Genomic DNA, 26,928 nt, shown 5'->3' with positions numbered 1-26,928 from the left:
TTTTTATCTCAGGTCCAGAGCTGCCTCCGGGGTCCAGCTGCTGTGGCTAAGGCAGGCCTGATAGCCCAGACGCCATAGGCTTGACCCTCACCTCCTGTGTGGTCTTAGCCTTGTGCTAGGTTTTCCTGAGCTTAACATGGAGCTTAACATGTGTTTTCCTCCTTCACAGATGAAGGGTCCAGGACAGGGCAGCACATACACAGTGGTAGCCAAGGAGAGCCAAACTCAAGTCTACCCACTCTGGTCCCACTCCTGGAGAGATTCTCAAGGAAACCCCTTTTAAAGCAAAGATAGTTTCTGGATCCCCTGCCCATCTCACCCTATCTGCCACTCAAGCTCAAAAGGCCCGTGGTATGATTCAGAGCTGTCATTCCACCTGAGGTTTTAGACACCTGGGACCACCTGTGGGCAGAGAGCCCATAGAGATGCTCTGTGCTTGCTCAAGCTGTTCGCACTAAAGAAAACAGGCCCAAGGAGCCCCTTGGAATGTTAGGACCCACCTTCAGCGCACCCAAGGGCTCATGGTGCACTCAGCGACCCCCCCCTTCTTGTGAGATGCCCAGATGGTGCTCACTGAGCAAGAAATTTGAGGAAGAGCAAGAGCAGGCATCCCAACTGCTGCCCCCGAACTCAGGTTTGGGTTTCACAACTCCAACTCCTCTGGGCCATGATGGAGACTGGAGGAGAGATGTCCACCTGGAGGCCTGGCCCTTGCCCCTTCTTTCAAGTTACCAAGCAGTCAAGATGTATCAGGAAGCAAATCCTCTCTACCCTGCTCCCAGCCCCTAGGATCAGAGGCCTTTAGGACAGTCTATCACCCACAGCACACAGACCCAGGAGGCATGGGACCCACCTCTGCCGCACAGGCCAGCGGTTTAGTATGCTGAGGTTTCTTGCAGGAGCATTCTTACCTGGTCATAGGACTTGCCAGGAGGCCAGTGGGCTGATAAGAGGACAATGGGGGAGGCTGGAGAGAGGGTTCAGTAACTTCCAGCACTTGATGCTCTTCCAGAGGTCCCGGGTTTGATGCCCAACACGTGGCGGCTCACAACCACCTATAATTCCAGGTCCTCTGGCTTTCAAGACTGCTTGAATGTGGTGCATAGATATACATTTAGGCAGAACACAAAAACACCTAAAATAATGAGGACAGACAGACAGACAGCCACTGTTCCTGCCCTCTACTTTCAAAAATCAAAGCATGCGCTGGGATGATGGCAAGTAGGAAGACCTGAGTTCATGCTCCAGAACCTGATAAAAGCCAGCGTGGCAGTGCATACTCAAGACCGCTGTACTGGGGAGGCAGAGACAGGCAGCCTCCTGGGTGTGCTGACCAGCCAGCCAAGCCCGTGAGAGACCCTGTCTGCAAACAAGGTGAGGAGGGACAGAAGGACAAAGGACCTATACACAGATATGTGTGCGCACGCACACACATGCACACTGCTTTAAAACTTGAATGTATAGCACTCAGGAAACACTGGGTTTGATCCCACAGCACTACAAATAAATAAAAAGAAATCAGTTTTCAGTGGCCAGACAGACAGAACACCCCTGTTTAGGTCCCAGCTCTGCCACATTGCTGGAGGGGAGCCTGGCTCTTGCCTTCTAAGCCTATTCTTTGGGCTCTGAAGAGACCTGTGCTCAATGGCTTCCTGCCCTGAGCGCCTTGGGCAGGGCTAGTCAGTGGGGTTGGGGGTGGGGTGGGCTGAGGGGAGCTTGGTATCTCACCCAACACCCAGAACAAAACAGGGAGACCCACCCTTCCCTGAAGCAGCTCAGACAGGGTGGCGCCCATGGGTTGCAGGGGTTCAAGGTAAGGGGGCTTGGGACTGGCTTCCTGTGCACCCAGAGAGGCTGGTAATTGCAAAACCACATGGAGCCCCTGCGGTGAGCTGGAGCAGCACGGGAGGATTTGGGAAGAAAACAGCATGATGAAAGCACCATATGTCCACCCATTCGGAGGGTTGGACACTTCACAGGAGAGACCCATAGTGTGGCAGGCAGGGAAGTAGTGTGGGAGCTCACGTAGGTTAGAATAGGACGGTCCCCACTGACCCAACAGCACCGTTCAAACAGGCCATGAGCAGCAGAAGCAGGGACGCCGAGCTCCGCCAAGCTATGCCTAGACAGAAATGTCAGACAGACCAACAGGAGCCCCGTGAGGAGCCCTGCCACTTTGTCTTCCCTTGTTTCCAAGCAGGCACTTCTCTCCATTATAAATAGAAAGGGTTCAGGACTTGCTGAAGTTATAATACCTGGGCCACAGCAAGCAGACCTGTCCTCAACTCTCTGCGGTAGAGAGGAGCAGGCAGCCATTCTTGGAATGCAGAACCAGACCTTTTGGGATACTTTTGGAACTAGGGTTAGGAGACAGCCACCCCCATGGGGAGCCGAGTCTAGATTTTAGAGGAGGAAACTGCAAGCCTGAGCTCAGAAAACCTGAAATGTGGCTGCAAAAATACAAGCACCTAGTGCCAAGAGCAGAGGCACACACCTGTAGTCCCAGCACTCAGGGAGGCTGAGGCAGGTGGATCTCTGTGAGTTCAAGGCCAGTCTGATCTACAAAGCAAGTCCAGGACAGCCAAGGCTACACAGGGAAACCCTGTCTCAAAGAAAGCAAACAAGCAAAAAACTTACAGGCACCCTTCCCTTAGCCCATCTTGTGTCTGGATTCTTTCCAGACTCAAAGTCTGTCAGAAACACCTAAGCTTCCTGTTCCAAGTACCTTCCGCTTCAGTGTCTCTCCCCGCTAGGATCTTTCTCTATTTCCCCTAAGCCTGGACTCTGAGTTGACAACTTCATTTTCTTTATCCAAAGCCTTTTACAGGAGCATTTACCAAGTCAGTCTAGGTAGGGCCTTGTTTTGTTTCCTATGCCCACAGCCCGTGGTACCCAGAGTGCCCAGGGCGTGGACTACAGGAAGAACCTAGAACTGTTTGTTACCGCCTCCCGGCCTCCCTGTGTCGGTCTGCGAAGGAGGTGGATAATAACACGCCTGTTTCTGGTAGAGATAAGAGCTCTGGGACCACTTTGAAATGCCAAGGAGCTCCTTGAGAGAGTGTTATCTGTTGCCAGGGCCTCTCCCCAAAAGCTGGTGCCAACACCTCCACCAAGGACTCTTGGGAAGCAAGGGAGGGCTGCGGGGTAGCAGGTCCCTCCTGCAGACCTGGCTGAACCTCCAGGGGAGGCAATGACCATAGAGTAAGCCTTTGGAAGAGGATGCTATGAGAAGAGACAGAGTGACAGTGGCCAGACTGCTCGGACCGGCCGGGGCTGAGGTTCTGGGGTGACAGTGTAGTGCTCTGCTGCGGGTAAGGCCAGGTCTCTGGCCTGGGAGCCCAGCTCACTGGAGATGAGAACAGAACCACCAGGGCAAAGGGGTCCAGGGCCAGGAGCTTTGGGGAGTGTTAGGGCTGGAAGCCTGGCCATCTGGCAGAGAGTGAGCATTTAAGGACTTTCTGCCAGCAAAGCTACGAAGGAGTGAGCTGCAGGGGACCACTTATGCAGACAAGGAGGCAGCAGCTTGCAAATGATGAGGGGGGCTGAGGATGCAGCTCAATCGGTGAGGGCTTCCCTAGCATGAAGAAAAACATGGAGTTGACTCTCCAAAACTTCAAGTAACAGGAACACAGGAGGAGGTGGAGGCAGAAAGATGAGAAGTTCAAAGTTAGCCTTTGCTCTATAGAGTGTTGAAAATTGAAGTCCAACCCAGGATACATAACTGAGTTTCAAAACAATCAAGCAAAAGACTAATACAGAACCTAAAAGAGTTCAGTGCCTCAGTGGTATGGAGTGCTCAGGCCTTGATTTATTTATTTATCCATTATCTATCTATCTATCTATCTATCTATCTATCTATCTATCTATCTATCTATCTATCTATCTATCTATCTATCTAAGGCAGGGTTTCTCTGTGTAATAGCCCCAGCTGTCCTGGACCCACTTTGTAGACCAGGCTAGCCTCGACCTCACAGAGAGCCGCCTGCCCCCCCCCCCCCCCCCCCCCCCCCCCCCCCGCCCCCACCCGGCCGCCCCCCCCCCCCCCCCCCCCCCCCCGCCCCCCAGTGCTGGGATTAAAGGCGCGTGCTACCCACCACTGCCCAGCTGGATTTACTTATTGAGACAAGGTCTTTCTATATAGCCCTGGCTGTCCTAAAACTCACTCTGCAGACCAGCCTGGCCTCGAACTTAGAGATCTGCCTCTGCCTTCGGATTTCTGGGCCACCACACCCAGTCCGGAGTGTCCAAGTCTAATATGAGTCCCAGCTCTGGCCAGGACTTAGTCCTGCAGCACTAAGCCTTGGACCTCTCGGACTCCACACTCTGGTGTGGAGCTGAAGGCTGCGGGGGGCTTGCGCTTTTCTCGGCTTTTCTTAGCTTTCAGGGAGGTTGAGGGCCTTGTAGAAGTTGATGCAGGGAGTGCACCAAGACCTGAGGTCTGGACACTTGGCCCTTGACTGACCCCTGTGGCGAGAGAATCAGCATTTCCAGGACCTGGTCCCAGACTCCAAGTTTTCCAAACAGAATTTGCGACTACCAGACGCCGGCTCCTCCCCCGGTCTCTGGCGCCGCCTTGTGGCTAACTTTCTGTGGGCCCCATTCCTACCCTGCGCCAAGGAAGGCTCAGAATCCCTCAGATGATAGCCAGCAGGGCTCCGTCAGGCCACCCTGTAATCTCAGCATCTGGGACGCTGAGGCAGCAGACTCCAGAGTTCAGGGTCATTCTTCCTACATAGTGTGTTCCAGACCAGTCGAGGTTATATGAGACGCTATAAAACAACAATAACAAAAACCACAAATCCAAACTCCCGCCTGTCTGCCCCCCCACCCCCATTCCTTCAACTCGGCAGGAGTGCCAAGGCTGCTTACATTTGAATTTAAATCCTGAGTCTCCTTCCCAGGGGAAAGAAATACACGCCAGTGTCTGCAAAGATCAAATGAGAGACCTGCCGTGTTTTGTTTTGGTTTTTTCTCCTTTCTCTCCCCCAGACACGTTTCTCTGTGTAACAGCCTTAGCTGTCCTGGAACTAACTAGATTAGGCTGGCCTTGAACTCACAGAGATCGACTTGCCTCTGCCTCCCAAGTGCTGGGATTAAAGGCATTCTCCACTCCCCTCACCCCACCCTCCGCAGTGTTTCTAAACCCTGTTTGGTGGGAACGGTGTGTCCAATTCAATTTGCCCCCCGCAAACATTCAGAACTGCTTCCTCCCTCAACGTTGGGAACCTGATGTCATGTCTCCAGTTTCCAGCATGGAAGAGGAGGGAAGCCCCTAAACTCCCTAAATGGGTCTCATAATTAAAGAATGAGTTGTCTAAAGACACCAGAACACAGCAGGCCCACGGTCGGGACCAGCACAGCTGGCCACAGCTGGCCAGACATCAGAAACCTCGCTGGACAGAGCCAGCACCTCGCCCGCCCTTCTTTGCCTCCTTCAGCCCATCTTGGACTCTCTCGCGCCCTCCACATTCCTGATCAGGCCGCTGGCTTTGTTCCCGCCAAAGCCTTAAAAAGCGGTCCCACCTAGTCTACCAAGAGGATATAGTTTCAGAGACACTCCCTCCCCCCAACACACACTCAGCCTTCGTTCTTCCAAAACCTCAGTGTACTCATCTGCGTGCCCACCGGACCTCACCTACACGTCTCTGCGTGATCTTTAACGATTTAAAGGAGTTCAGAAACTTTTTTGGGGAGGTGGGTGTGTGGCCTTAGCGTGGCCTGCACACCCGGGCGAGAGCGGACTACAACTCCCATCCGGCTCCAGGGCCGCAGCCGTCCTTAGCCCCTCTGGCCTGACTAAGGGACAGGCCGCTGGCCGGGGCGAGCGGGAAGCTGCGATGCCTTGGACATGCCCCATCTAGGTTAGCGCTCCGTGAGGGTCTAGATGGGGCTGGGACTGGGACGGCACGGGGATCAGATGGGCCTTTTGCGACCCCAACGGACCCCCTCCAACCCCGCCCAGGAGTTACTTTTCGTGGCCCGCCCTCCCACTTCCTGGCCGAGGGTCGGCCCCGCCCCCGCGCGCCCCCGCCTCCCCACCTTCATCCCCAGCCGCGGCTCCCATTGGCCGGCGCTCACCTGCCTGTCCGTCGGGGGCGGGCTTGGAGGGCGGGGCGGGCGGCCAGGTGAAGGAGCGCGGGTGGCGACGGAGGAAGGTGACAGCGGGGAGGGCGGGAGGGCGGGGGGAAGCCGCGCAGAGCGAGCCGCGGAACCACGGACGGACCGCCGGACGGACGGACGGACGGGCGGACGGGGCATGCGGGCGGCCTGGCTCTAGCCCGGGTTGCGGGGCTCCGGCCGCAGCCATGGAGCAGCGGCTGCGTGAGCTGGAGCAGCTGGTACGGGGCGAGGCCGGTGGCAGCCCGGGGCTCGACGGCCTCCTGGATCTGCTGCTGGGGCTGCACCACGAGCTCAGCAGCGCCCCCCTGCGCCGGGAGCGCAACGTGGCGCAGTTTCTGAGCTGGGGTGAGTGGTCAGGGCAGCACCCGGGAAGGGAAGGGAGGCTGGAGGGACAACAGTCAAGAGTTCCATACCCCCAGAGCCTTTCCCAGGGATGGCGTACTCCAGAAACTTCCTCCGGAAGACACGCTCACTCCTTGCGCTGTACCTAACGCTTGCCGTCGGACTGCACAGCCCGCTCACTCACCTGCACCTTCCCTCAGACTCCCAGGCGCAGAGAGAGGTACACAACCACAACGTACCCTTGACGCACACTCTCATTCCCAGCCGCAGACCCCATGCGTCTGTCGCCAATACACATCTTCCACAGCGGTCACCTACAGGATTTCTTGGTCACACGTCACACCTCATGCCCCACCCAGAACACGCACTCAGTCGGACGCCCGCTTTTGTGTCACATAAACATACAGGCTTTCTCAATCTCCTTCGTTCTTCAGGAGATGGGCGCTTTGTCCTGGGACCCCTCCCACCTGTCTAGCTCTGTCACACACTCACGAACCCTCCCGTTTCACCTTGCAGACAAGTTCCCCTCACCCCAATCCCCAGCCAGGACTAAGGACCAACCTCAGCCCCTTTGTGGGGTTTGGAGCCTAGTTAGAAGTGGATCTTCACCCTTTCCTGTTTGATTCGTCTGTGTCCTTGGGAATGGCTGACTTAGGGTGACCCTAAACCCAGTGTGGGGGCTGGTAGTAGCACAGGGGGTCCCCGGACACACCTGACCAAGCTCTAGAGGGGAGGGCATAGGAATTGGGCCTGGAGAGGGGGTGAGGTGGGGTGTTTGCCCAGTGGGTGACCAGCCTTCCCAGCACTCCCAAGCTGTGGGCAGGCACAAGGTATGGTTGGGGCTCTACCGCCCAGTGTCATTTCTTCCTGGGGTGAGAGCAGCTAGAGGGCCCTGCCCCTGTCGCCTGCCTGTTTCTCTGTGACTCTTAAGTATTATGTGTATGTTTGAGTTATCACACCTCCACATGACACCTGCACCTGTGTGTGTGTGTGTGTGTGTGTGTGTGTGCGTGCGTGTGTATGTGTGTGTATGTATGTATGTATGTGTATGTGTTTATATGCATGTATATTCTCCCTGCCTGCCTCTGGCACCTCTGCCTGGGACCCCAACATAGGGGACTGTTGACATCTCCAGAGGTAACTCCGAGGCCAGGCGTGACTCATGCCTCTCCTGCCCCAACTTGTCCTTGCTCCTGCCCAGAGCCCCCGCCCCCTCTGTCAAGACAAAGGTACTGGGTATCCCGTCCAGGGGGTTGGATCATCTTGGTTCTGGGCCCTGAGTGTGGCCTGTGTGGCCAGTGGTCACCTCTGACAGCTCTACAGGCTGCTGGCTGCTCCTCCCCAGCTCTGTGCATAATAAACCTGGGAAGAGACAATTAATTTCTGTAGCGAGGTTTCCACACGCCTCTGCTGTGGGGGTTCTGCCTGATAAACCTGTGGAGCAGCTCTCTGTCCCACCCACAGGCCCGCCCAGCTGGCAGGGAGTTTTTACCTCCTGGCAGGGGGAAACTGAGGCAAGGCACCAGACCATAGATGTCCCCCAGTCTCGCTGGTCACTTCAGTGACCAAGTCACTTCATCAGTTCCCAAGGCTCAGTGCCCTTCCCCCTGGCCTAAGGCCACTCCAGTTCTCTGGAGTGTCTGGGAGTGGCCGGACATAGCCCTTGTGGAGGAGGGGGTGCACTGTGATGCAGGAGGAGGTTCCTGGCTATGTATGAGCCCCATCCAGAGAGGGAGGCAGTGCTCCAAGTGGCAGGGCTGTCAGCCTGGGAGGACTCGTGTGTGCTCACGCCCTCAGGTGCTGGCGCCGGGCGTCAGGTGAAGGTTTTGGCCCTGTTTTTGTGTCTTGTGAGTACCTGAGCAGACTGGTATCTGTTCCGGACCCAGGGGCCCCACTCAGGGAGCACAGAAGCCTGTCTTTATGGGGCACTGCAGAGACCATCCTCCCTGCCCTCGGGGGCTGCCCTGGGCCTTACCTCCAGCCAAACCGCTCTGTGCCCACGGGGTCCCCAGACCCAGGCCCACAGCTTCTGAATGGCAGAGAAGCCTTTCTGAGGACAAAGAATGTCACCTATCCAGTTTCCCAGATTGGCTTTGAGGGGCCAAAGGCTGTGAACTAGGGGTGGGAGTAGAATCCTAAGTGTCTCTAGGGTGACCTGGCCAGCCAGGACTGGCTGGGGAGGACCACAAGGTCCCTCTGTGCCTCAGAGAGAGGCTACTGAAGTCTGGAGCAAGGGCCCAGGGAGGTTCTGAGTTCAGGTGGTCCACTGAGTCAGGACCCTCTCCATGCTTGTTTCTCACGACCAAATGGGCCCTGTCTCTGATCTGTCCCTTGGCTGGGTTGTCTTTGGGAAAGCAAGTCTCAAGGAGAAAGCTCTGAGTCCACTGTGTCCCCTCAGCCAGCCCCTTTGTAACAAAAGTGAAAGAGCTGCGTCTGCAGAGAGATGACTTTGACATCCTGAAGGTGATCGGCAGAGGGGCGTTCGGGGAGGTGAGTAAGTCTTGGGGTGGGTGAGGAAGAGGGAACCTTGCGCTTGGCCTGGTCTAACCCAGTATTTGCCTCGCGCCATCAGGTTGCCGTGGTGAGGCAGAAGGACAGTGGCCAGATTTTTGCCATGAAGATGCTGCATAAGTGGGAGATGCTGAAGAGGGCTGAGGTCAGTTTGGGGTCAGATACACACTGCAGAGAGGTAGGGAAGGTGTATCTGCTGCCAGATGAAGGGGCGGGGCATAAGATGCCGCTCTCTATAGTCACCTGTCTCCTCTCCCTCACAGTAAACTTTACTTGCGATGAAGGGATTGTTCCCATTCTTTTGATGGAAACACTGAGGCCCACCACCAGAAAGGCTGGGCTGAGGTTCGTCCAAGGCTATCCCAGCCTCGGGCTGAGTAGAGCTGTCCCATTGATCAGAGCCTCTGTGTTTCTGAGTCCTCCATTCCCTGAGCTGGACAAGGGGGAGTTCTGGGGAGCTCATCCCAGCCCACCCCCTGCTCTCCAAACTTGCTTCAGACGGCCTGTTTCCGGGAGGAGCGAGACGTCCTAGTGAAGGGAGACAGCCGCTGGGTGACCGCTCTGCACTACGCCTTCCAGGATGAGGAGTATCTGGTGAGGGTCTTCGGGTAGTGGAGGAGCCTTGCCAGGGAGAAAAGAGAAGGCTGTGCTTCCGCCATTTCCTGGGCCCACAGCCTCCTTCCTTAGCTCTCCTAAAGAGCTGGCCACCTGATGGACGTGGTGGGGCACCTCTGTAATCCCAGCGCTTGGGAGGTAGAGGCAGGTGGATCTCTGTGAGTTCAAGGCCAGCCTGCTCACATAGTGAGACCCTGTCTCAAAAAAAAAGCTAACCACACTATGGTCCTCAGGGACCCTACTCGGTGCTGTCTTCCCAGAGCCCCCAAGCACCACTGTGGGGTTGAATGGGGTCCCTGCTCTGAGTCTGACTCTTCCTCTACCTCCTGCCCTCCAGTACCTGGTGATGGACTACTATGCTGGTGGAGATCTCCTCACCCTGCTGAGCCGCTTTGAGGACCGCCTCCCACCGGAGCTGGCGCAGTTCTATCTGGCTGAGATGGTGCTGGCCATTCACTCACTGCACCAGCTGGGCTATGTCCACAGGTGGGCCCCCACGCTCTGCCACCCCAGTCCTCCTCCCTGAAGCCTTCTGGTAGGGCTTGCCACTGTGCCTAGCCTACAGATGAGGAAGTCAGAGCTCAGCACAGGTAAGCCCCCAGCTAAACCCACCCACCTCATGGTGGCAGAGACGTGGTGTGGTGTCCATTCAGGGGACATCTGACGCCCCTCCTCCCCCAGTGCACTTTGAAGCCCCTAGAATCAACTCTAGGAACCCTTTCCTTCAGTCTGGCTGCCCATTTCTTCCTCGACGCTTGCGCTTGCTTTCACTAACTTCCACACGTACACACACAGGACCATGTGTGAGCGTGCACACAAACACACAGGACCATGCGTGAGCGTGCACACGAGCATGTGCCTGAACACACACAGATCAAGCCCTTCACTCTCCCCCCTTCCTTCAGGGATGTCAAGCCTGACAACGTCCTGCTGGACATGAATGGCCACATCCGCCTGGCCGACTTTGGCTCCTGCCTGCGTCTTAACAACAATGGCATGGTAAGGAGCCCACCTAGAGTCGGAGCTGAGGGTAGCAGGCCACGTGCAGGGCCTGCAGGGCCGTCAGGTTCCAGGTAGGGTACCTGCAGTAGGGAGCCGGGTCCAGTCCCGTGGCCTCATGGCACCAACACCCCTGCCACAGGTGGATTCATCAGTCGCGGTGGGGACCCCGGACTACATCTCTCCTGAGATCCTACAGGCCATGGAAGAGGGCAAGGGCCACTACGGCCCACAGTGTGACTGGTGGTCACTGGGAGTGTGCGCCTACGAGCTGCTCTTCGGGGAAACACCCTTCTATGCAGAGTCTCTGGTAGAGACCTACAGCAAGATCATGAACCACGAGGTCTGACTGTCTGGGACCCCCGAGCTGCGGGACTGCAGGTGACTGCAGAGCAAGGCGGGCTTCCAGCTGACCTGCCTCCTTCTCTGACCCACAGGATCACCTGCAGTTCCCCTCTGATGTGCCCGATGTGCCTGCTAGTGCCCAGGACCTGATCCGCCAGCTGCTGTGCCGCCAGGAAGAGCGGCTAGGTAGGGGTGGGCTGGACGACTTCCGGAACCACCCCTTCTTTGAAGGCGTGGATTGGGAGAGGCTTGCCACCAGCACGGCTCCCTACATCCCCGAGCTTCTCGGGCCTGTGGATACCTCCAACTTCGATGTGGATGATGACACTCCCAACCATCCAGTGAGTGACAGGTGTCTCTGTCGGGGGCTGGGCCTGACCCTTTGGGCTGTGGGAACCTATCCCAGATGTTCTGTAGAGCAGTTAAAGGTCTGGGGTGAGGCCTTTGGACCCTTATGGCTCACCTTGGCTGGCTCCTCTGTGTGGTGGATTGTACCAAATGAAAGCCCTTTGATCTTAGCCGTTATCCTATTAACCAGAGGTGACGAATGGAAGGAAATTCCCTGCGGCCTCTAGGAGACCTTGAATTCAAAGGCTCCTGGGCACTGTGGTCCATTTCGATGGGGCTGGGTTTTTCCCCAGGTATATACCCAAGTAAATGCCGAGTTCACGGGCCTCTTCTGGCTCACTCGGTCTGTGGCCCTGATTCTCCTTTTCTCTCCTGTAGGAGACGCTGCCACCATCCTCCCATGGGGCCTTCTCGGGCCACCACCTGCCATTTGTAGGCTTCACCTATACCTCAGGCAGGTGAGTCTGATCCTCATACCTGCTGGGAAGCTGGGAACACACGTAGCTCATCAGAGCCCTGAGGGAAGGGACAAAAATGGCTTCAGCATGTGACAAGCACTTTTCAGCTCAAAGGAAAGTCATGATTATGCCCCTGGGACATGTGCCCCATGTGACAGACTGTTGACTGCGCCAGATTCAGAGCAGAGGCTACGGAGGGCCATTGGCCTCTGTAAAATGATTGGGAGCATTACCGACTCCAATGCCTGGGGTTGGCCTGAGGCCCAAGAAAGACCCAGGTGGAAGGATGCTGTGAGCAGGGCAGTCTGAGAGGTGCTGAGGATTGGATGAGCACCAGCAGGCTCATCTCACCTGTGACCTCTGTTGATTTCTTCCTTTTTTTCAAACATTTATTTATTTGCTTAATACACCTCTATGTGTGTGGGAATGTAGAGGGCAAAGAACAACTTTCGGAAGTCAGTCAGTTCCCTCCTTCCACCCTGTGGGTCCCAGGGATGGAATCAGGTGGTCAGGTGTGACGATAGACACTCCTACCAGGTAAGACAGCTCAGCTTCCTGGTGAGCCTTTGGATGAGGCTTGTTTTTGTTTAGTTGGTTAGTTGGTTGGTTGGTTTTCAAGACAGGGTTTCTCTGTGTACTCCTGGCTGTCCTGGAACTCCCATCTGTAGACCAGGCTGGCCTTGAATTCAGAGATCTGCCTGCCTCCGCCTCCCAAACACTGGGATTAAAGGTGTACGTCACCAACTGCCAGGCAAGGCCTTGTAACTTCCATTTTCCTATTATAAAACTGTGGCTCAGGTGTTACCCATTACTGTCCAAGGTTACCCAGCTTGCACAGTCCCAAAGGCAAAGCGTGGTCTAATGATTTAGTCTCCAGCATGGAGTCCTGGCCTGGCTCTGGAGCCATGTGCCCTGGGTGTTTCTTGGACGGATGGACCCTTGGTACCTGAGGGCGGTTTTCTGCCAACCATGTTCCTTTGTCCTCTCTCAGCCCTGGTGGTGGGAAGAGCACTGAGCTAGTGGCTGCCCCAGAGTGGAAACCCCACCGTGTGGAGCAGGAGCAGGTGGAGCTCAGTCAAGGTACAGGGGCAGCCGGGCAAGGCGGAGGGTGTCAGGCCAGGCTGGGGGTTAACTGCTGCAGTCGCAGGCCTGTCTGCTCACCCAGAGCCCCTTCTCCTGCCAGAAGCCCTGCATGGCCCCTCCCAGCCCCAGGAGCTGGCGTGGCTGCAGAAGGAAGTAGAGATTCTTCAGGGGAGACTGGCAGGTATCCCTTTCCTGTTCCTAGAACAGCCTAGATCCTTCCTGGATCCCAGCCCTGCCCCCTTCGCTCTGTATGCCGTGTGACTGTGGGGAAGTAGACCTTCCCCTGGCTCTGGGGAAGATTCTGTGAGATCCTGCTCCTGGAATGCCCCGGTGAGGTGGGTTGTTCTGTGTGGGAGTCTCATTGACTGTTTCTGACAGAGACACTGAGGGACAGCAAGGCCTCCTCCTCCCAGACTGATGGCCTCCCTGCCAGAAGCCCAGGCCCAGACATCCAGCTACAGCAGGAGAAGGACCGCCTCCAGCAGGTGAACACTAGGTGAAGAGGGCGAGTGACCCAGGACTCCCTGTCTCCAAGGTCACTGCCCTGACTTGGCCTTGTCCTTCCTGCCCTGGTACTCAGGAGCTGACTGATGCTCAGACAGCGTTGCGAGTTCAAGCTGCTGAACTGTGCCAAGCCCAGGACCGGCAGGAAGAATTCCTGCGGAGGCTGTGGGAGGCCCAGGAGAGAGAGGCAGCCACAGCCAGCCAAATCCAGGCTCTGAGCGCCCAGCTGGAGGAAGCCTGGGTTGTCCGGAGAGAGGTTAGTGATGATAGTGGGAGGGGAGGGGGGTGCAAGCAGTTCAAAGGAAGCCCATGTTCCCTGACACCCCTGGGTGGCCAGTATACGCTGGACAGGGCCTGGAGAGATGAGTACCTGAGGCCACCTGTGTTTGTCTCTGGATGACACTGAGTCTGGGTCAAAATGACATCGTACCTCTACCCCACCACAGCTGGAAGGCCAGGTGGCCACACTGAGTCAGGAGGTGACACGGCTCCAGGGACAATATAAACAAAGCCATGAGAAGCAGTGTTCCCAGTCCAAGGTATGGAGGTTTCTCCCCCTGGGCAAGAGAGATTCTCCTTTAGCCTGACTTCCTTAGAGTCCTAGGGGCACAAACCCTTGTCCCAGGGTAGGGTGGACCATGGCTTCTCAAACCCCTGCCTTGCCCCCTCTCCACACTGTCAAGACCGTCCATGCAGCCCCTGAGACCAACGGCATGGGATCGGCTGAGTGTCTATCTCAAGAGGCCCAGCTGAGGAAGGAGGTGGCAGCTCTGAGGAAGCAGCTGGAGCACGCCTGCAGCCAAGGGTGAGTGCGTGGGAGGGCGGCTGGGAGGGGACAGGGCAGCACTGGCTGGCAGTCGACTCCATCTCCCCGGCCTCTCCTCCCTAGGGTCAGCGCTGAGGAAGAGGTTCTGTGCCGACTGCAGGAGGAAAACCAGCGGCTGAGCAGGGAGCAGGAGCGGGTGAGAAGGGCGGACAGGCTGGGCGCCAGCAGGGTCAGGGCAGAGCTCCAGGGTCCCAGCTGCTGAGCACACTGTGGTGTGTGAGAAGCATGGAGGGAAACAGGGCTCAGAACGGTGGGTGATCTGTGGGAAGGTCCACAGGGATCAGCCGGGGCTCCAAGGGCCCCTAGGAACTGAGCCCCCCCTTCCTCCGCGGCCCCAGCTCACAGAAGAGCTGGAGCTGCAGTTACAGAGCAAGAAGCGTTTGGAGGGTGAACGGCGGGAGACTGAGAGCAACTGGGAGGCCCAGATCGCTGACATCCTCAGCTGGTGGGTACCATGGGGCTTGGTGGGGCCTGAGCTTGGCGGAGGACCCAGACCATGACACTCAGCCCATTTCTTTTCAGGGTGAATGACGAGAAGGTCTCAAGAGGCTACCTGCAGGCCTTGGCTACTAAGATGGCTGAGGAGCTGGAGTCCTTGCGGAATGTGGGCACCCAAACGCTCCCTACCCGGCCTCTGGTGAGCCCCATGCAGATGAGCTGTGGCGTGTGTGTAATGTGCAGACATCAGAAGACAGCTCTTGGGAGCAGGTTCTGTCTTTCTACCATGTGGCCCGCAGGGGCTGGACTCTGGTTGTCAGGGTTGGCAGCTCACCTTTACCTTCTGAGCTGTGTCTCCCCAGCTCCAGGTTTACGCCAAGGGGTGAGGAAAGGAACAGTGAGATCTTTGGGTCTGGCCAGGCGGCATGGGGGCTAGATGCTTCGGTAAGAAGCTGCCAGTCCCAGAGAGACCTTACAGGGTTACCCTTGGCTGCTACCAGGACCACCAGTGGAAGGCACGGAGGCTGCAGAAGATGGAGGCCTCAGCCCGCCTGGAGCTTCAGTCGGCACTGGAAGCCGAGATCCGTGCCAAGCAGGGTCTGCAGGAGCGGCTGACGCAGGTGCAGGAGGCTCAGCTGCAGGCAGAACGGTGAGGCCATGGGCAGATACCACAGGAGTGGAGGTCACACAGAGGCTGTGCTGAGCCATTGCCTCCTCTTCCCCCAGCCGCCTGCAGGAGGCTGAGAAGCAGAGCCAGGCCCTGCAGCAGGAGGTGGCTGAGCTTCGGGAGGAGCTTCAAGCCCGTGGACCAGGGGGTGAGTGCCCATTGACTGCCTCCCCTGGAGCCAGTCTGCAACTCCAGGCTCAACAGCCGTGCGCGTATGAGAGCAGTCTGTTCCTCCCACACACTGCTGTGTGCCAGATTCCCCCAGACGCCACCTGTGGGCTTTCCTGTATCTTACTGAGATGGAAACAGGTTCCCCCCACCCCACCGCTGGTTCCTTAGCCTGGGGCAACATCAGTTACCTTACCCTCTGTCTACAGATGCCAAGCCCTCCACTTCCCTCATCCCTCTCCTGTCCTTCTGGAACACAGAGGTAAGATCCAGGCAGAGGGACTAAGGAGGGACAGGTCCTGGAGAGAAGCATGGTGGTTCTGACTTTCTTCCATCCTCATTCATCCCCAGAAGGATTCCGCCAAGGACCCTGGCAATTCAGGAGAGTCCCCAAGGGCTGGAGCAGAAGCCGAGCTGAGGCCAGAGGGCCGCCGCAGTCTGCGCATGGGGGTGAGGACAGGCAGGAGGTCCTGAGGTGGGGCTGGGCCCTCTGCCCGCTCCCTTCTCATTCACTTACTTTCTACAGACTGTGTTCTCCAGAGTGCCTGCCGCCGCCACCGCCCCTGCAGAAGGCCCCCCTGCTAAGGTCAGTGGCCAGAGGGGCAGGGGCGTAGGCCTGAGCTCCTCCTCACCCCTGCAGGCCATGTTTAGGGTGGTGCTGGTGGTGGTTTTCTGAGGTGGCCTCACAGGCTCTTCAGAGTTGACACTGCCACCGGGCGCAGCCTCTTGGCCACCCGACCCTTTGAGGAGGTGCCCAGGGTGCTGGGAGACCCCGGCAGGATGGTGACAGCACGTACCCCCCACAGCCCGGCGCACACACTCTCCGTCTCCGGAGCTTCCCATCCCCTACCAAGTGTCTCCGCTGTACCTCGCTGATGCTGGGCCTGGGCCGCCAGGGCCTCGGCTGTGACAGTAAGAACCCTCTTCCTGCAGGCTCTCTCCTTACACCACAGCCCCCGGGATATGACCCTGACACACCCAGGGTGTACCTCAACCTAGCATCACCCCACGGTTAAATTTCCCCTACTCAGTTATTCCTTTCCCACCTGATGACAGTGCGTGACAGTTCGATGTCATTAGCCCCAAGGGAGCTTGTCTGGGAAGGCTTGGGTCCTTGTCCTGGACTGGTTGACCTCCATCCCCCCCAAAACTCCCCGTGTCTCCACAGCCTGCGGCTACTTCTGTCACTCAGCCTGTGCTCCACAGGCCCCACCCTGCCCTGTGCCCCCTGAACTCCTCCGCACAGCCCTGGGGGTGCACCCCGAAACAGGCACAGGCACTGCCTATGAGGGCTTCCTGTCGGTGAGCTGCGGTGAAGGGATGAGGAGGACGGGCCTGGGAGCCAGGGACCAGTGCAGCCCTCCATGCCTGCCTTCCCGCTAGGTGCCACGGCCTTCAGGCGTCCGGCGGGGCTGGCAGCGTGTGTATGCTGCCCTCAGTGACTCTCGCCTGTTACTGTTCGATGCTCCTGACCCTCGGGGCAGCCTAGCCAGTGGGGTCCTCCTGCAGGCCTTGGATCTGAGGTAGGTTCCGAGTACTGACACAGGACAAGTCACAAGTGGTGAGGGGTTCATTCACGGCCTGTCCAGTCTCTCATGTGTCTTTTGTACCTCCCAGGGATCCCCAGTTTTCAGCCACCCCTGTCTTGGCCTCAGATGTCATCCATGCCCAATCCAAGGACCTGCCGCGCATCTTTAGGGTAAGTGCTCAGGGCAGAAGGGACCTAACCTCCATCTCCCTCCCCGTGCCAGCCCTGTCTTGTCTGTCTGCCAGCCACCTCACTTCCACATACTGTCTGTCCATAGCCACCATGAGCTTGCCACGCTACAAACCAGCTATTTCCTGCTTTGTTTAAAGCCCTTGACGGCTTCCCAGTATCCTCACAAGGCTCTCAAGTAACACTTTGAGCCACCCAGCATCTGAGCCTGCAGACCTCCTCAGCCGTCAGCCCTGGAGTCCCTAACTGCTCTGGCCAGACCTTGTTCTTTCCAATTCCCAGAGTGCCTTGCATTCATATATAACTCCTCTTGGTCTCATTCCTGTGTACAGAATTGCTAGCACCTTCCAGGCCAGTACCTTGGGCCCAGGGCAATTATCACTTCACCTTTTGGCCTGCTTCAGGGATTCTACGCTGCATTCCCAAGGCGCTTATCTTTATCTTTCCCCTGTTATGGTGCTGCACTGAGCTCTGGAATTGCCAGTGTGCCTGCCTGGCTTAGTCTCTGTCTAGCACTGCCACCGGCTAGCTGGCAGCCGAGGAGGAAGGTGATTGAGGAAAGGAGGCTAGATGGATGGCTTTCGGCTGTAGCCCTGCAGCCTGACTCCCTGTCCACAGGTGACAGCCTCCCAGCTGACGGTGCCACCAAGCACATGTACTGTGCTGCTGCTGGCAGAGAATGAGGGGGAGCGGGAGCGTTGGCTTCAGGTGCTGGGGGAGCTGCAGCGGCTGCTGCTGGACGCACATCCGAGGCCCCGACCAGTGTACACACTCAAGGAGGCCTATGACAACGGGCTGCCGCTGCTGCCTCATACGCTCTGCGCTGCTATCATTGGTAAGTCTTGCGCTGAGGGGCTGTCACTCTTGAGCGGCCTGTAGGGAGGCACTGGCCTAGGCCAGTCACAAATGTAGTAACCATTCTCTTAGCCAGCAGCTATGGGCGCCACCTTGCACAGGTGCGTAGCCCCTAGTCCCCCTCTCTATTGCAAGGGGTGAGCGAGCGAGGGGTCATGAGCCAGACAGTCTGGCTTCTTTACATTTCCTTTCTGTGGGTTCTGGTTCTTTCTTTTGCTGCTGTTGTTCTGGTTTTGTTTGTTTGTTTGTTTTGTTTGAGGCAGGATCTCTCTGCATACCCCTGGCCATCCAGGAACTCACTGTGTAGACCAGGCCGGCCTGGAACTCACAGAGATTTGTCTGCCTCTGCCTCCAGAGTGCTGGGGTTAAGGGCCTGCACCACAATGCACAGCTGGTTTTCATTTTTCTAAGAGAATCTCAAACAAGTGGAAAGGACAGCGGTTTTAGGGGGAAACAGGTGTCCTGGGAGGCTGAGGCAGAAGGCTACAGAGTTTAAAGTCAGCCTGAGAGGAGCTACATATGGAAACCTTGTCTCAAAAAGCCAAAACCACCAGGCATGGCTTGGTGCCTATATATAATCCCAGCATTTGCAAGATCAAAGGGGAAGGATCAGGAACTCAGGATCATCCTTAGCTAATAAGTAGTTTAAAAAGCTAACAAACAACAACAGAAAAAAAAAAAAAAAATGGCTGCTAGGACTGGGGTTCAATCCCCAGCACCCACTAGTGCATTTAACACCTTTCTCTGTCCTCCACTGGCACCAGGCCCACTTGTGACACACAGACATACATGTAGGCAAAACATCCACACACATAAAATAATTCTTAAAAGAAAATTACACACAAAACCAAGTCGGCTCTGGGAGTGGCTGCACACACCTGTAAAGCCAGCACTTGGGAGAGGCTGAGGATGAGAAGTTCCAAACCAGCCTCGCCTACGTAGTGAGTCAGGTGCAGCCTGAACTGTATGCAGCCCCCCGTTTTAATAAAACAAAACCAACAACGAAATAGGATTATTTAAAATTCATGCCAGCTTGAGCTAGTTATATAATGAGTTGTAGACCATCCTGGGTTATGGAGCAAGACACTGTTTCCACAGAAAGACAAATGAAACTTCTTGTCTTGACTTTCTTCCCGGCAGCTGGGTGAGCCAGGGGGTAGGCACAAGTAGCGTTCACTGCATTTGGAGCCTGGGCCTCAGTTAGGGCTCTCTCTCCGTAACTGACAACTGGGGCAGGGGCAGAGCTCCCTGGCTTCCTGCTGCAGCTGAGGCCCAGAGCCAGCTCCAGCTTGCAGGTCCTCTGGTTAGGAGCCACCCCAGAGACTGTGGGTCTCCTGGGTCAGTGAGGAACCAGAGATGGAGGTTTAATGGAGCTGGGTACTTGCTGGCACTTGCCCTCCTCTGTCCTCTCTCCCCATAGCAGCTCTGTAAAAAAGGTAATGCCCTGAGTTTATATAAGGAAAGAGAGTGAGGCTTACCCAGAATCCCACAATGCAAGGTAGTGAGCCCCTCCCTGACCCCTGTCACCAAGGCCGTTCTCCATCAGAACCAGCGTAAACTGTGAGCAATAAGGGCCAAGAATCGGGGTGGGTGGACAATGTGCGGCCTCACCAATCCTGCTGCTCCAAGAGAAGCTGAAGACTGAAAGAGCAGGTGTCACTGGACAAGCTTTCTGACCTCTGACCCCTCTTCCTCTACAGACCAAGAGCGTCTTGCCCTGGGCACTGAGGAGGGGCTGTTTGTGATCCACCTTCACAGCAATGGTACCACCAGGCTGGACTAGGGTGGGTGTGGGCCTGGGCGGGGTACCCAGGACCATGGGCATCTGCTGCTTCTCACCCACCTGCTCCTCTCTCTTGACCAACACCACAGACATCTTCCAGGTCGGAGATTGCCGCCGGGTGCAGCGGCTGACTGTGAGCTCTGCTGCTGGCCTGCTGGTTGTTCTCTGCGGCCGTGGTCCCAGCGTGCGCCTCTTCGCCCTGGCTGACCTGGAGAACGCTGAGGTGGCAGGCGCCAAGATCCCCGAGTCCCGAGGCTGTCAGACTTTGGCAGCCGGGCGCATCCTTCAGGCCCGGACTCCAGTGCTCTGTGTGGCAGTCAAGCGCCAGGTGCTCTGTTACCAGCTGGGCCCAGGCCCAGGCCCCTGGCAGCGCCGCATCCGAGAGCTGCACGCGCCAGCTCCCGTGCAGAGCCTGGGGTTGCTGGGTGACCGGCTCTGTGTGGGGGCCGCGGGCACCTTCGCTCTCTACCCGCTGCTCAATGAGGCTGCGCCCTTGGCGCTGGGGACTGGCCTCGTGGCCGAGGAGCTGCCTGCATCCCGCGGAGGCCTTGGCGAGGCACTCGGTGTGGTGGAGCTCAGCCTCAGCGAGCTCCTGCTGCTCTTCGCCACTGCTGGTGTCTACGTGGATGGCGCTGGCCGCAAGTCACGAAGCCACGAGCTGCTGTGGCCAGCGGCACCCAGTGGCTGGGGTAAGGCTGGTAGAGGGCCCGGCAGGGTGGGCTCAGGCACTGGAGGGCCTGCCACCCTGTTCTGTCCTGAGTAGCTTGCCTAGGCCCTTCCTCTTCTTAGCCTTTGATTTTCTTCCTGACCTCATTCCCGACCTGGCCAGCCTCAGTTTGCCACTCCAGAAATGCCCATCACGATTGCTGTTGTCAGCGCTGCCTTGGCGTCCCCCCCGCCCCATTATTGCTCCCTGGCTTCTCTTCTCGTTCCACCTCCTGCTTCAGGCCTCTGTTCTGGGTCTTGTCCGTCACTCACTTTGTGGCTGCTTTTGTGCACTGGGGCCTGTAGAGCAGGCTGAGGTTGGCTCCTTCACCCAGCACCAGCCTGGGCAGGCACACCCTGGAGGCTGCACTTGCTCCGGAGAATCAACAAGTGAAAGGAGCGGAGGCCTGTGTCGGGGCCACCTGTAGCTGATGCGTGCGGTGGGGGCTAGGAAGGGTGGGCAGTGTTCTTTATGTGCTAAGGCTGGGGTCAAGTGTAACACAGACTGCCCCCAGTGGTGTCCTGCTGTCCCTCACCAGCTATACAACCTTGACCACTACTTTGCCCTGCGATTTCCATTACCTCATCTAATGTCCCAGATGGGGTGATTGTAGTACCTGCTCCTACTTAGAGCTGCTGGAGAGTTAAGAGAGGACAAACACGCCAAGCATTTGGAACTGTGTGGGCCTGTAGTGAGTGCTGGCTATTAGCTCATCTGGTAGGGAGCTGGGTGGGGCAGGCCTGTCTGTGGGGCCGAGGAAACAGGCTCGGAGAGGTGCCTGGTGTGTGCCTGGCTTGCCCAGAACGGGCTGTTTTCCACCTGCAGGTTACACAGCGCCCTACCTAACAGTGTTCAGTGAAAACGCCATTGATGTGTTTGACGTGAGGAGAGCAGAATGGGTGCAGACTGTGCCGCTCAAGAAGGTGAAGGTCCACCCGGAACACAGGGGTGGGGGGGCGGGGGGGGTGAGGGGGGAGTGGGTGGGGGACGTGGCCTGACCTCTGTCTTTTCTGCCTCAGGTGAGACCCCTGAATCCAGAAGGCTCCTTGTTCCTCTATGGCACGGAGAAGGTCCGCCTGACCTACCTCAGGAACCCGCTGGCAGGTGAGGGAGTGGATGCCTGCTTACATCTGTGTGTGTGTTCACCTGTGCACACGTGTGAGCTCGTGCGCCAGCCAGCTGGGACATGGAAGCAGCTCCCTGATTTTCCACAGAGAAGGACGAGTTTGACATTCCCGACCTCACGGACAACAGCCGGCGCCAGCTGTTCCGAACCAAGAGCAAGCGCCGCTTCTTCTTCCGGGTGTCAGATGAACTGCGACAGCAGCAGCGCAGGTGCGCATGTGTGGCGTGGCTCCGGCTGCTGGGCGGGGCTTTGTACTCTTGGGGGCGGGGCAAGTTTGCCGCCCTGCTCCTCACGCCCCCTCTGCCTGCAGGGAGATGCTGAAGGACCCTTTTGTGCGCTCCAGGCTCATCTCACCGCCCACCAACTTCAACCACCTGGTACACGTGGGCCCTACAGACGGAAGGCCCAGCACCAGGGACGGGACCAGGGTGAGTCCTCAGGAGCCAATCACAAGTCTCCCTGTAGTGCTTGAGCCAATCACGGGCTTTTGTTGATTGCTTGGCTGCTGAGGCAGGTCCTTCTCAGCCAGAAGCCGAGTTCCCATGGACCGAGCTTCCTGGTCCCATCACTTCTGCACTCTCCTGACAGGAACAGAAGAGCAGAGGTGCCCGCAGCTCCGGACCGCCGCGTCCCCACAGCTTCTCAGAGGCACTGCGGCGCCCAGCGTCCATGGGCAGTGATGGCCTCCCTGGAGAAACAGACCCCCGTAAGGGCAGCCATGCAGCCTCCAGCACTTGCATGCCCCACTCCTTCCGAGCCTTTAGGTCTGACCCAGGCGTTTGCGCTTCTGTCTCCCTCTTCCTGCCAGTAGTGAAGAGGAAACCTTGGACATCTCTGTCCAGCGAATCAGTGTCCTGTCCCCAGGGGTCCCTGAGTCCTGCAGCATCCTTGATACAGGTGAGCCATTGGGTGGGGCTCCCCCCCCCCCAACTCAAAGTTTAGGCCCTTTCCGGCTAAGCTGTGCATTGGGACAGGAAACGGTCACATAAGATCTTTAGACCCACTTCCCTCTGCCCCCGGAGACATGTGGACACATCTGCAGCTCTGGCTCTCTAGTCCCTAGCTGTGTCCTCCCAATGAGGGAGGAAAAACGAAGGTGGCAGTGTGGCACCTGTGTGAGGTGGCGGTACCTGCCCATCATGCAGCAGATGCATGGGAGGAGGGCCCCAGAACAGCGGCTCCTGGGCTGTGTGTAAGGTGTGTGAGTGGGGGTATATACATGGCACGGCACCCTAGGAGGCCAGGGGACAACTTCCAAGAGCTGTTCTTTCCTCCCACCTTCTTTCCGAGGCAGGGTCTCTCTTGTTTCTGTTCCGTGTGCTTCAGGCTGCTTGGCACACGAACTTCCGGCTGACACCCCTGTCTCGGCTCCCCATCTCACCACAGGACTGCGGGGATCAAGGATGTGGCCACTGCATCTGGCCTTTTACCTGGGTTCTGGAGCTCAGACTCAGGCTTATTAGGGTTGTGTGGCAATCATTTTTACTGAGCCATCATTTTCTATGGCGGGGGTGTTGAGACAGGTTCTCTCTATTTAGTCCCGGAACTCACTGTGTAGATGAGGCTGGCCTTGAACTCAAAAAGATCCCCTGCCTCTGCCTCCTGAGTGCCGAGATTAAAGCTTAAAGTGCGAGATTAAAGATTATGCACAGCCATGCTTAGCCTGAACTACATTCTTGAGACCCAGCCTAAAGGTGGGGAAGAAATCATATGTGAGCAGCCTGTTTTGTCTGGGGTCAGGGGAAGACCTGAGAGGAGCTGGGAAGGCTCCCACTGGCCCTGCAGCCATGCCTCTTAACTGCCTCCACCCACCCTCCTACTCCAGTCATACAAAGCCACTCAGAACCCCAACCTGCCATTTCCTTCCATACACTCAAATCCTTGTCCCCGCTCTTACCTCTCCTTCTCATGTGTCTCCTGCCTGCAGTGCCCAGGCTGCATGCCACTGTTACCCTCAAAGCATTCTTGTCCACATGGTCAAGCGGACAAGCCACCAACACCTCCTTTACCCTCTCCTATGCTATGGCTGACTTCCTTCCTTCCTTCCTTCCTTCCCCTTTTTAAAGGGGTCTCATGTAACTTAGGCTAGCCTTGAACATGTGATTCTCCTGCCTCCACCTTCTGAGTGCTGGGATTGCAGGCATGCACTTCTGCACCATTTGTGCTATGACTTTTCTTCCATGCTTGTCTTCTTTGCTTAGCTGTGGGATCCATGCCATGGTGGTTGGATTTCATTCTTCTGCCTAGAGTGAAGCATGCTTTTGGCTGAATATGGGATGGAGTGAGTGAGCAACACACTGGGCTTGTTCCTGGCAGTTCTGGATTCTTTGGGGACTTTCCCCAACACCTCCAGTGAAACTTTCTTTAGGGTCCTCCTACTGCAAACGCTAGGTCCTTCCAGACCTCTGGGAGGCACTAGAAACCATGAGAAAAGAGACTTCTGTCCTTCTTCCCATCTGACTTCTTGTTCTTCCTCCCAGGTCTCAGAGCGGCCCAGGAGTCTACCCCTGGACCCTGAGTCAGAGAGCACCCCCTGATGCCCTCTGGCAGTGCCCACCCATTCCCAAGACAGAAGTGCTGAGGAAGCGAAGAGCTTGTGTGATGCCATACTCCGGCTGGTCCGGGACATGTTGACATTCAGACTCAGGGAGAGCCTGGGTGGGGCCTAAGAGCAGGGCATGCCTGGGGCCCCATGAATAGGGGTCTGACTCCTTGCCCTCATCCTGCTATTCCCCTGGGCTTCCAACACAGGCCTACACTGGCCTCTGGGAGTGCCATGGCTCTGGTGCCCAGGGAAGATTGTGCCAAAGTTGTGCTTCATGGGCCCAAGCCCAGGGAAGCTGTTAGGAGTCAGGATGAGAAACGGGATCTTGGGAGTATGCTCCGTGTCTTGTCTGCAGCCTGGCCTCAGCTGAGGCCGAGATGGAGCCCATCAGGTCTTTCTGCTCAGGGCCGGGCTGGGGTATGGGCGCTGATTTACAGGGAAAGGATAGAAAAGTAGAAGGAATGGTGCAGGTGAAAGAGGTAAGAGAAAGGCGAGGGAGCAAAGGAAGCAGAAGAGGAAGTGATGTAATCAGAAGGAGACGGATGTTAATCTAAGTGGAGAGAAGGACAAAATGAGTAATGAAGAGGAAGATTCGGGAGAGGCAGGAGAGAGGAGGGAGTGTAAGCTAGGGGAAAACCTAGACCCAGAAACTTTTCTCTGGGTTGGGCCTTGAGATTGAGAGCAGGACTGTTGCCAGTTTATCCGTCCAGGGAAAAATGGTTCCTATGCAGGGAGGGGATGGGAGGGTATTTATAAGGGCTTCTTGGTGGGAGATGGACACCCTGAGGGGGCTACGGACATCTCCAGGCACACTCTGGCCCTTCCCAACAAGAAGGGTCCTTTTCTGGAAGCTTCAACCAAGTGTATTAGGGAAACATAGGGGGCATTTTCTTATTGATCACAGTCATTATTATTGTTATTATATTGCTATTTTTATTAAACCTTGCCCTGCTCCAATGTGGGGAATAAAATAAGTATTTATCTCCTTGAATGCCACATTCCTGGGAGGGATGGACCTTGATGCTCTGGCATGTGGCAAGAAACCAATAAAGTCAACTTTGTAAGCTGCTGGCCTCCCCGCCTGCGTCTGTCTTGCTGTGCAGAGATGGGAGGGGGAGGTAGGAGCAGCAGTGGAGATCACAGACAATTAAAAGCTGGCCTCTGTGTGTGTGTGCATGCCCTCAAGAAGACCATGAGGCAACTTTTCATGTTTTTCAAGAGCTCTGAATCTTGGGTGGGTTTTGGGTGCTGTCTATGTTTTTGTTTTTGAGGCAGGGTCTTAATGTATCTCTGGCTAGCCTCGAACTCAGCATGTAGACTAGGATCGCCTCAAAATGACTGAGATATAACTGCCTCTGACTCCCACGTGCTAGGATTAAAGATGTGTGCAACCACACTCGGCCACATTGGGTTTTGAGATGGGATCTCTCCTTCTCCAGGGGTTGGTGGCACAGGCCGGGCTGCCCGTACATCCCAGGAGTCTGCCCATTTTCCTCTCGGAAGAGCTGGAATTATGAGATGTGCCACTATGCCAGCTTCTCACCTGGCTTCTCAAACTCAGGTTTTTATGCTTACACAGAGGCATCTTACCAACCAAGCCAGACCTCTGGCCTGTGTCTTAGAGAATCGGATGATAAGGGCTGAAGAAATGGTTCATTGCTTAAGAGCACTGGCTGCCTTCCAGGAGACCTGGGTTCAGTTCCCAGCGACCACATGGTGGCTCACGGCCATCCCTAACTCCAGTTTCTGAGAACCTGTTGTCCTCTTCTGACCTCCAGGTACCAGATACACTTTACACCTACATTCGTGCAGGCAAAACACTCCTACGCACAAAATAAAAATAAACCTTTTAACTGGGGGGGGGGGGGGCCTGTAACCCCAGCACTCAGGAGGCAGAGGCAGGAGGATCTCTTGAGTTCAAGGCCAGCCTGCTCTACAGATTGAGCTCCAGGATAATGAGGGCTGCACAGAGAAACCCTGTCTACAAACAAACAAGCAAACCTTTAAGAACAAGAATCAGATGACATGCTCAAATAGGGTTAATGAGCACAGTTTGATAATGAGAGGATGGCTTACAGATATGCGGGCAGTGTTAGGGGGCCTCCCCAAGGAGGGTGGAACCCCAGAATCTTAGCAGCGGGGGGTTAGTGCCCCACACGTTCATCAGAAGACACAGTTGTGCTACCTGGCAGCTGTAGCCGGCCCAAGACAGTTTTGGCTGAGCAGGAGGGCAGGTCTGGAGGTAATACTCTCGTTTTACTCTGTACCCACCCTTCCCTTTCCTGCCTCCTGTGCAAACCCAGCCAGCATTAAAGTTCAGGTTTACGATTGGCAGAAGGCGACCTTGAAGGCGCAGCCAGTGGAGAGGGTGGGTGTGGATCCGAGGCCTGCCCAGGGCCTCTGCGGCTCCAGGGCTCGTTCACGTTAAGGCATCTGAGGAAGCGGGAAGGCCTTACAGGTGTTTTGTTCTTAGCCAGGGTTTCCATGACTGGGCAGGATCCAGGCCTCCAGACTGAGCTGGACAGAGACGGAAGGTAAGGTCTGCACCCTGGGACCAGGACAGGCCCTAAAGCTGGAGGGAAAGTAGGCCAAGAAGGTGGGGTGCCACCATCTGGTTGGGAGTGAGATTGCAGGGAGTGAGGTGTGGGCTTGAAGACAGAGCCAACAGGCACATGCACCTGCTCCCCATGCAGACATGTAGGCCAGACACACACACACACACACACACACACACACACACACACACACACACACACACACACACACACACAC

General features: G+C 56.6%; 1 protein-coding gene across 4 annotated transcripts; it reads left to right on the top strand.

The window, feature by feature from the left end:
* Nucleotides 1–6,176: 6,176 nt before the first annotated feature.
* On the top strand, nt 6,177–25,224 carry Cdc42bpg (CDC42 binding protein kinase gamma). Of its 4 annotated transcripts, none has more exons than XM_055610476.1 (37): nt 6,177–6,465; nt 8,861–8,952; nt 9,035–9,118; nt 9,472–9,567; nt 9,926–10,074; nt 10,494–10,587; nt 10,730–10,930; nt 11,025–11,273; nt 11,659–11,738; nt 12,730–12,818; nt 12,922–13,002; nt 13,200–13,306; nt 13,402–13,581; nt 13,772–13,864; nt 14,009–14,130; nt 14,215–14,287; nt 14,490–14,596; nt 14,674–14,788; nt 15,090–15,238; nt 15,316–15,404; nt 15,634–15,686; nt 15,779–15,874; nt 15,951–16,010; nt 16,231–16,336; nt 16,593–16,726; nt 16,808–16,947; nt 17,042–17,123; nt 17,760–17,976; nt 19,697–19,759; nt 19,869–20,468; nt 21,311–21,408; nt 21,505–21,589; nt 21,700–21,820; nt 21,922–22,039; nt 22,200–22,317; nt 22,420–22,508; nt 24,092–25,224. In XM_055610476.1, the coding sequence occupies exons 1-37, from the start codon at nt 6,306–6,308 to the stop codon at nt 24,146–24,148; spliced, it is 4,647 nt and encodes a 1,548-aa protein (XP_055466451.1). In that variant the 5' UTR covers nt 6,177–6,305; the 3' UTR covers nt 24,149–25,224. The 4 variants fall into 4 exon arrangements, with proteins under 4 accessions (XP_055466451.1, XP_055466450.1, XP_055466449.1 ...); XM_055610475.1 differs by having other exon boundaries at nt 15,776–15,874; nt 22,423–22,508; XM_055610474.1 differs by having other exon boundaries at nt 15,776–15,874.
* The last annotated feature ends 1,704 nt before the right edge of the window (nt 25,225–26,928 follow it).

The sequence above is a fragment of the Psammomys obesus genome, unplaced genomic scaffold (assembly GCF_907164565.1).
Source record: "Psammomys obesus unplaced genomic scaffold, mPsaObe1.curated_primary_1811, whole genome shotgun sequence".
Classification (NCBI taxonomy): domain Eukaryota; kingdom Metazoa; phylum Chordata; class Mammalia; order Rodentia; family Muridae; genus Psammomys; species Psammomys obesus.
The sequence above is the reverse complement of the archived record's forward strand: the minus strand, read 5'-3'. Positions and strand labels throughout refer to the sequence as shown.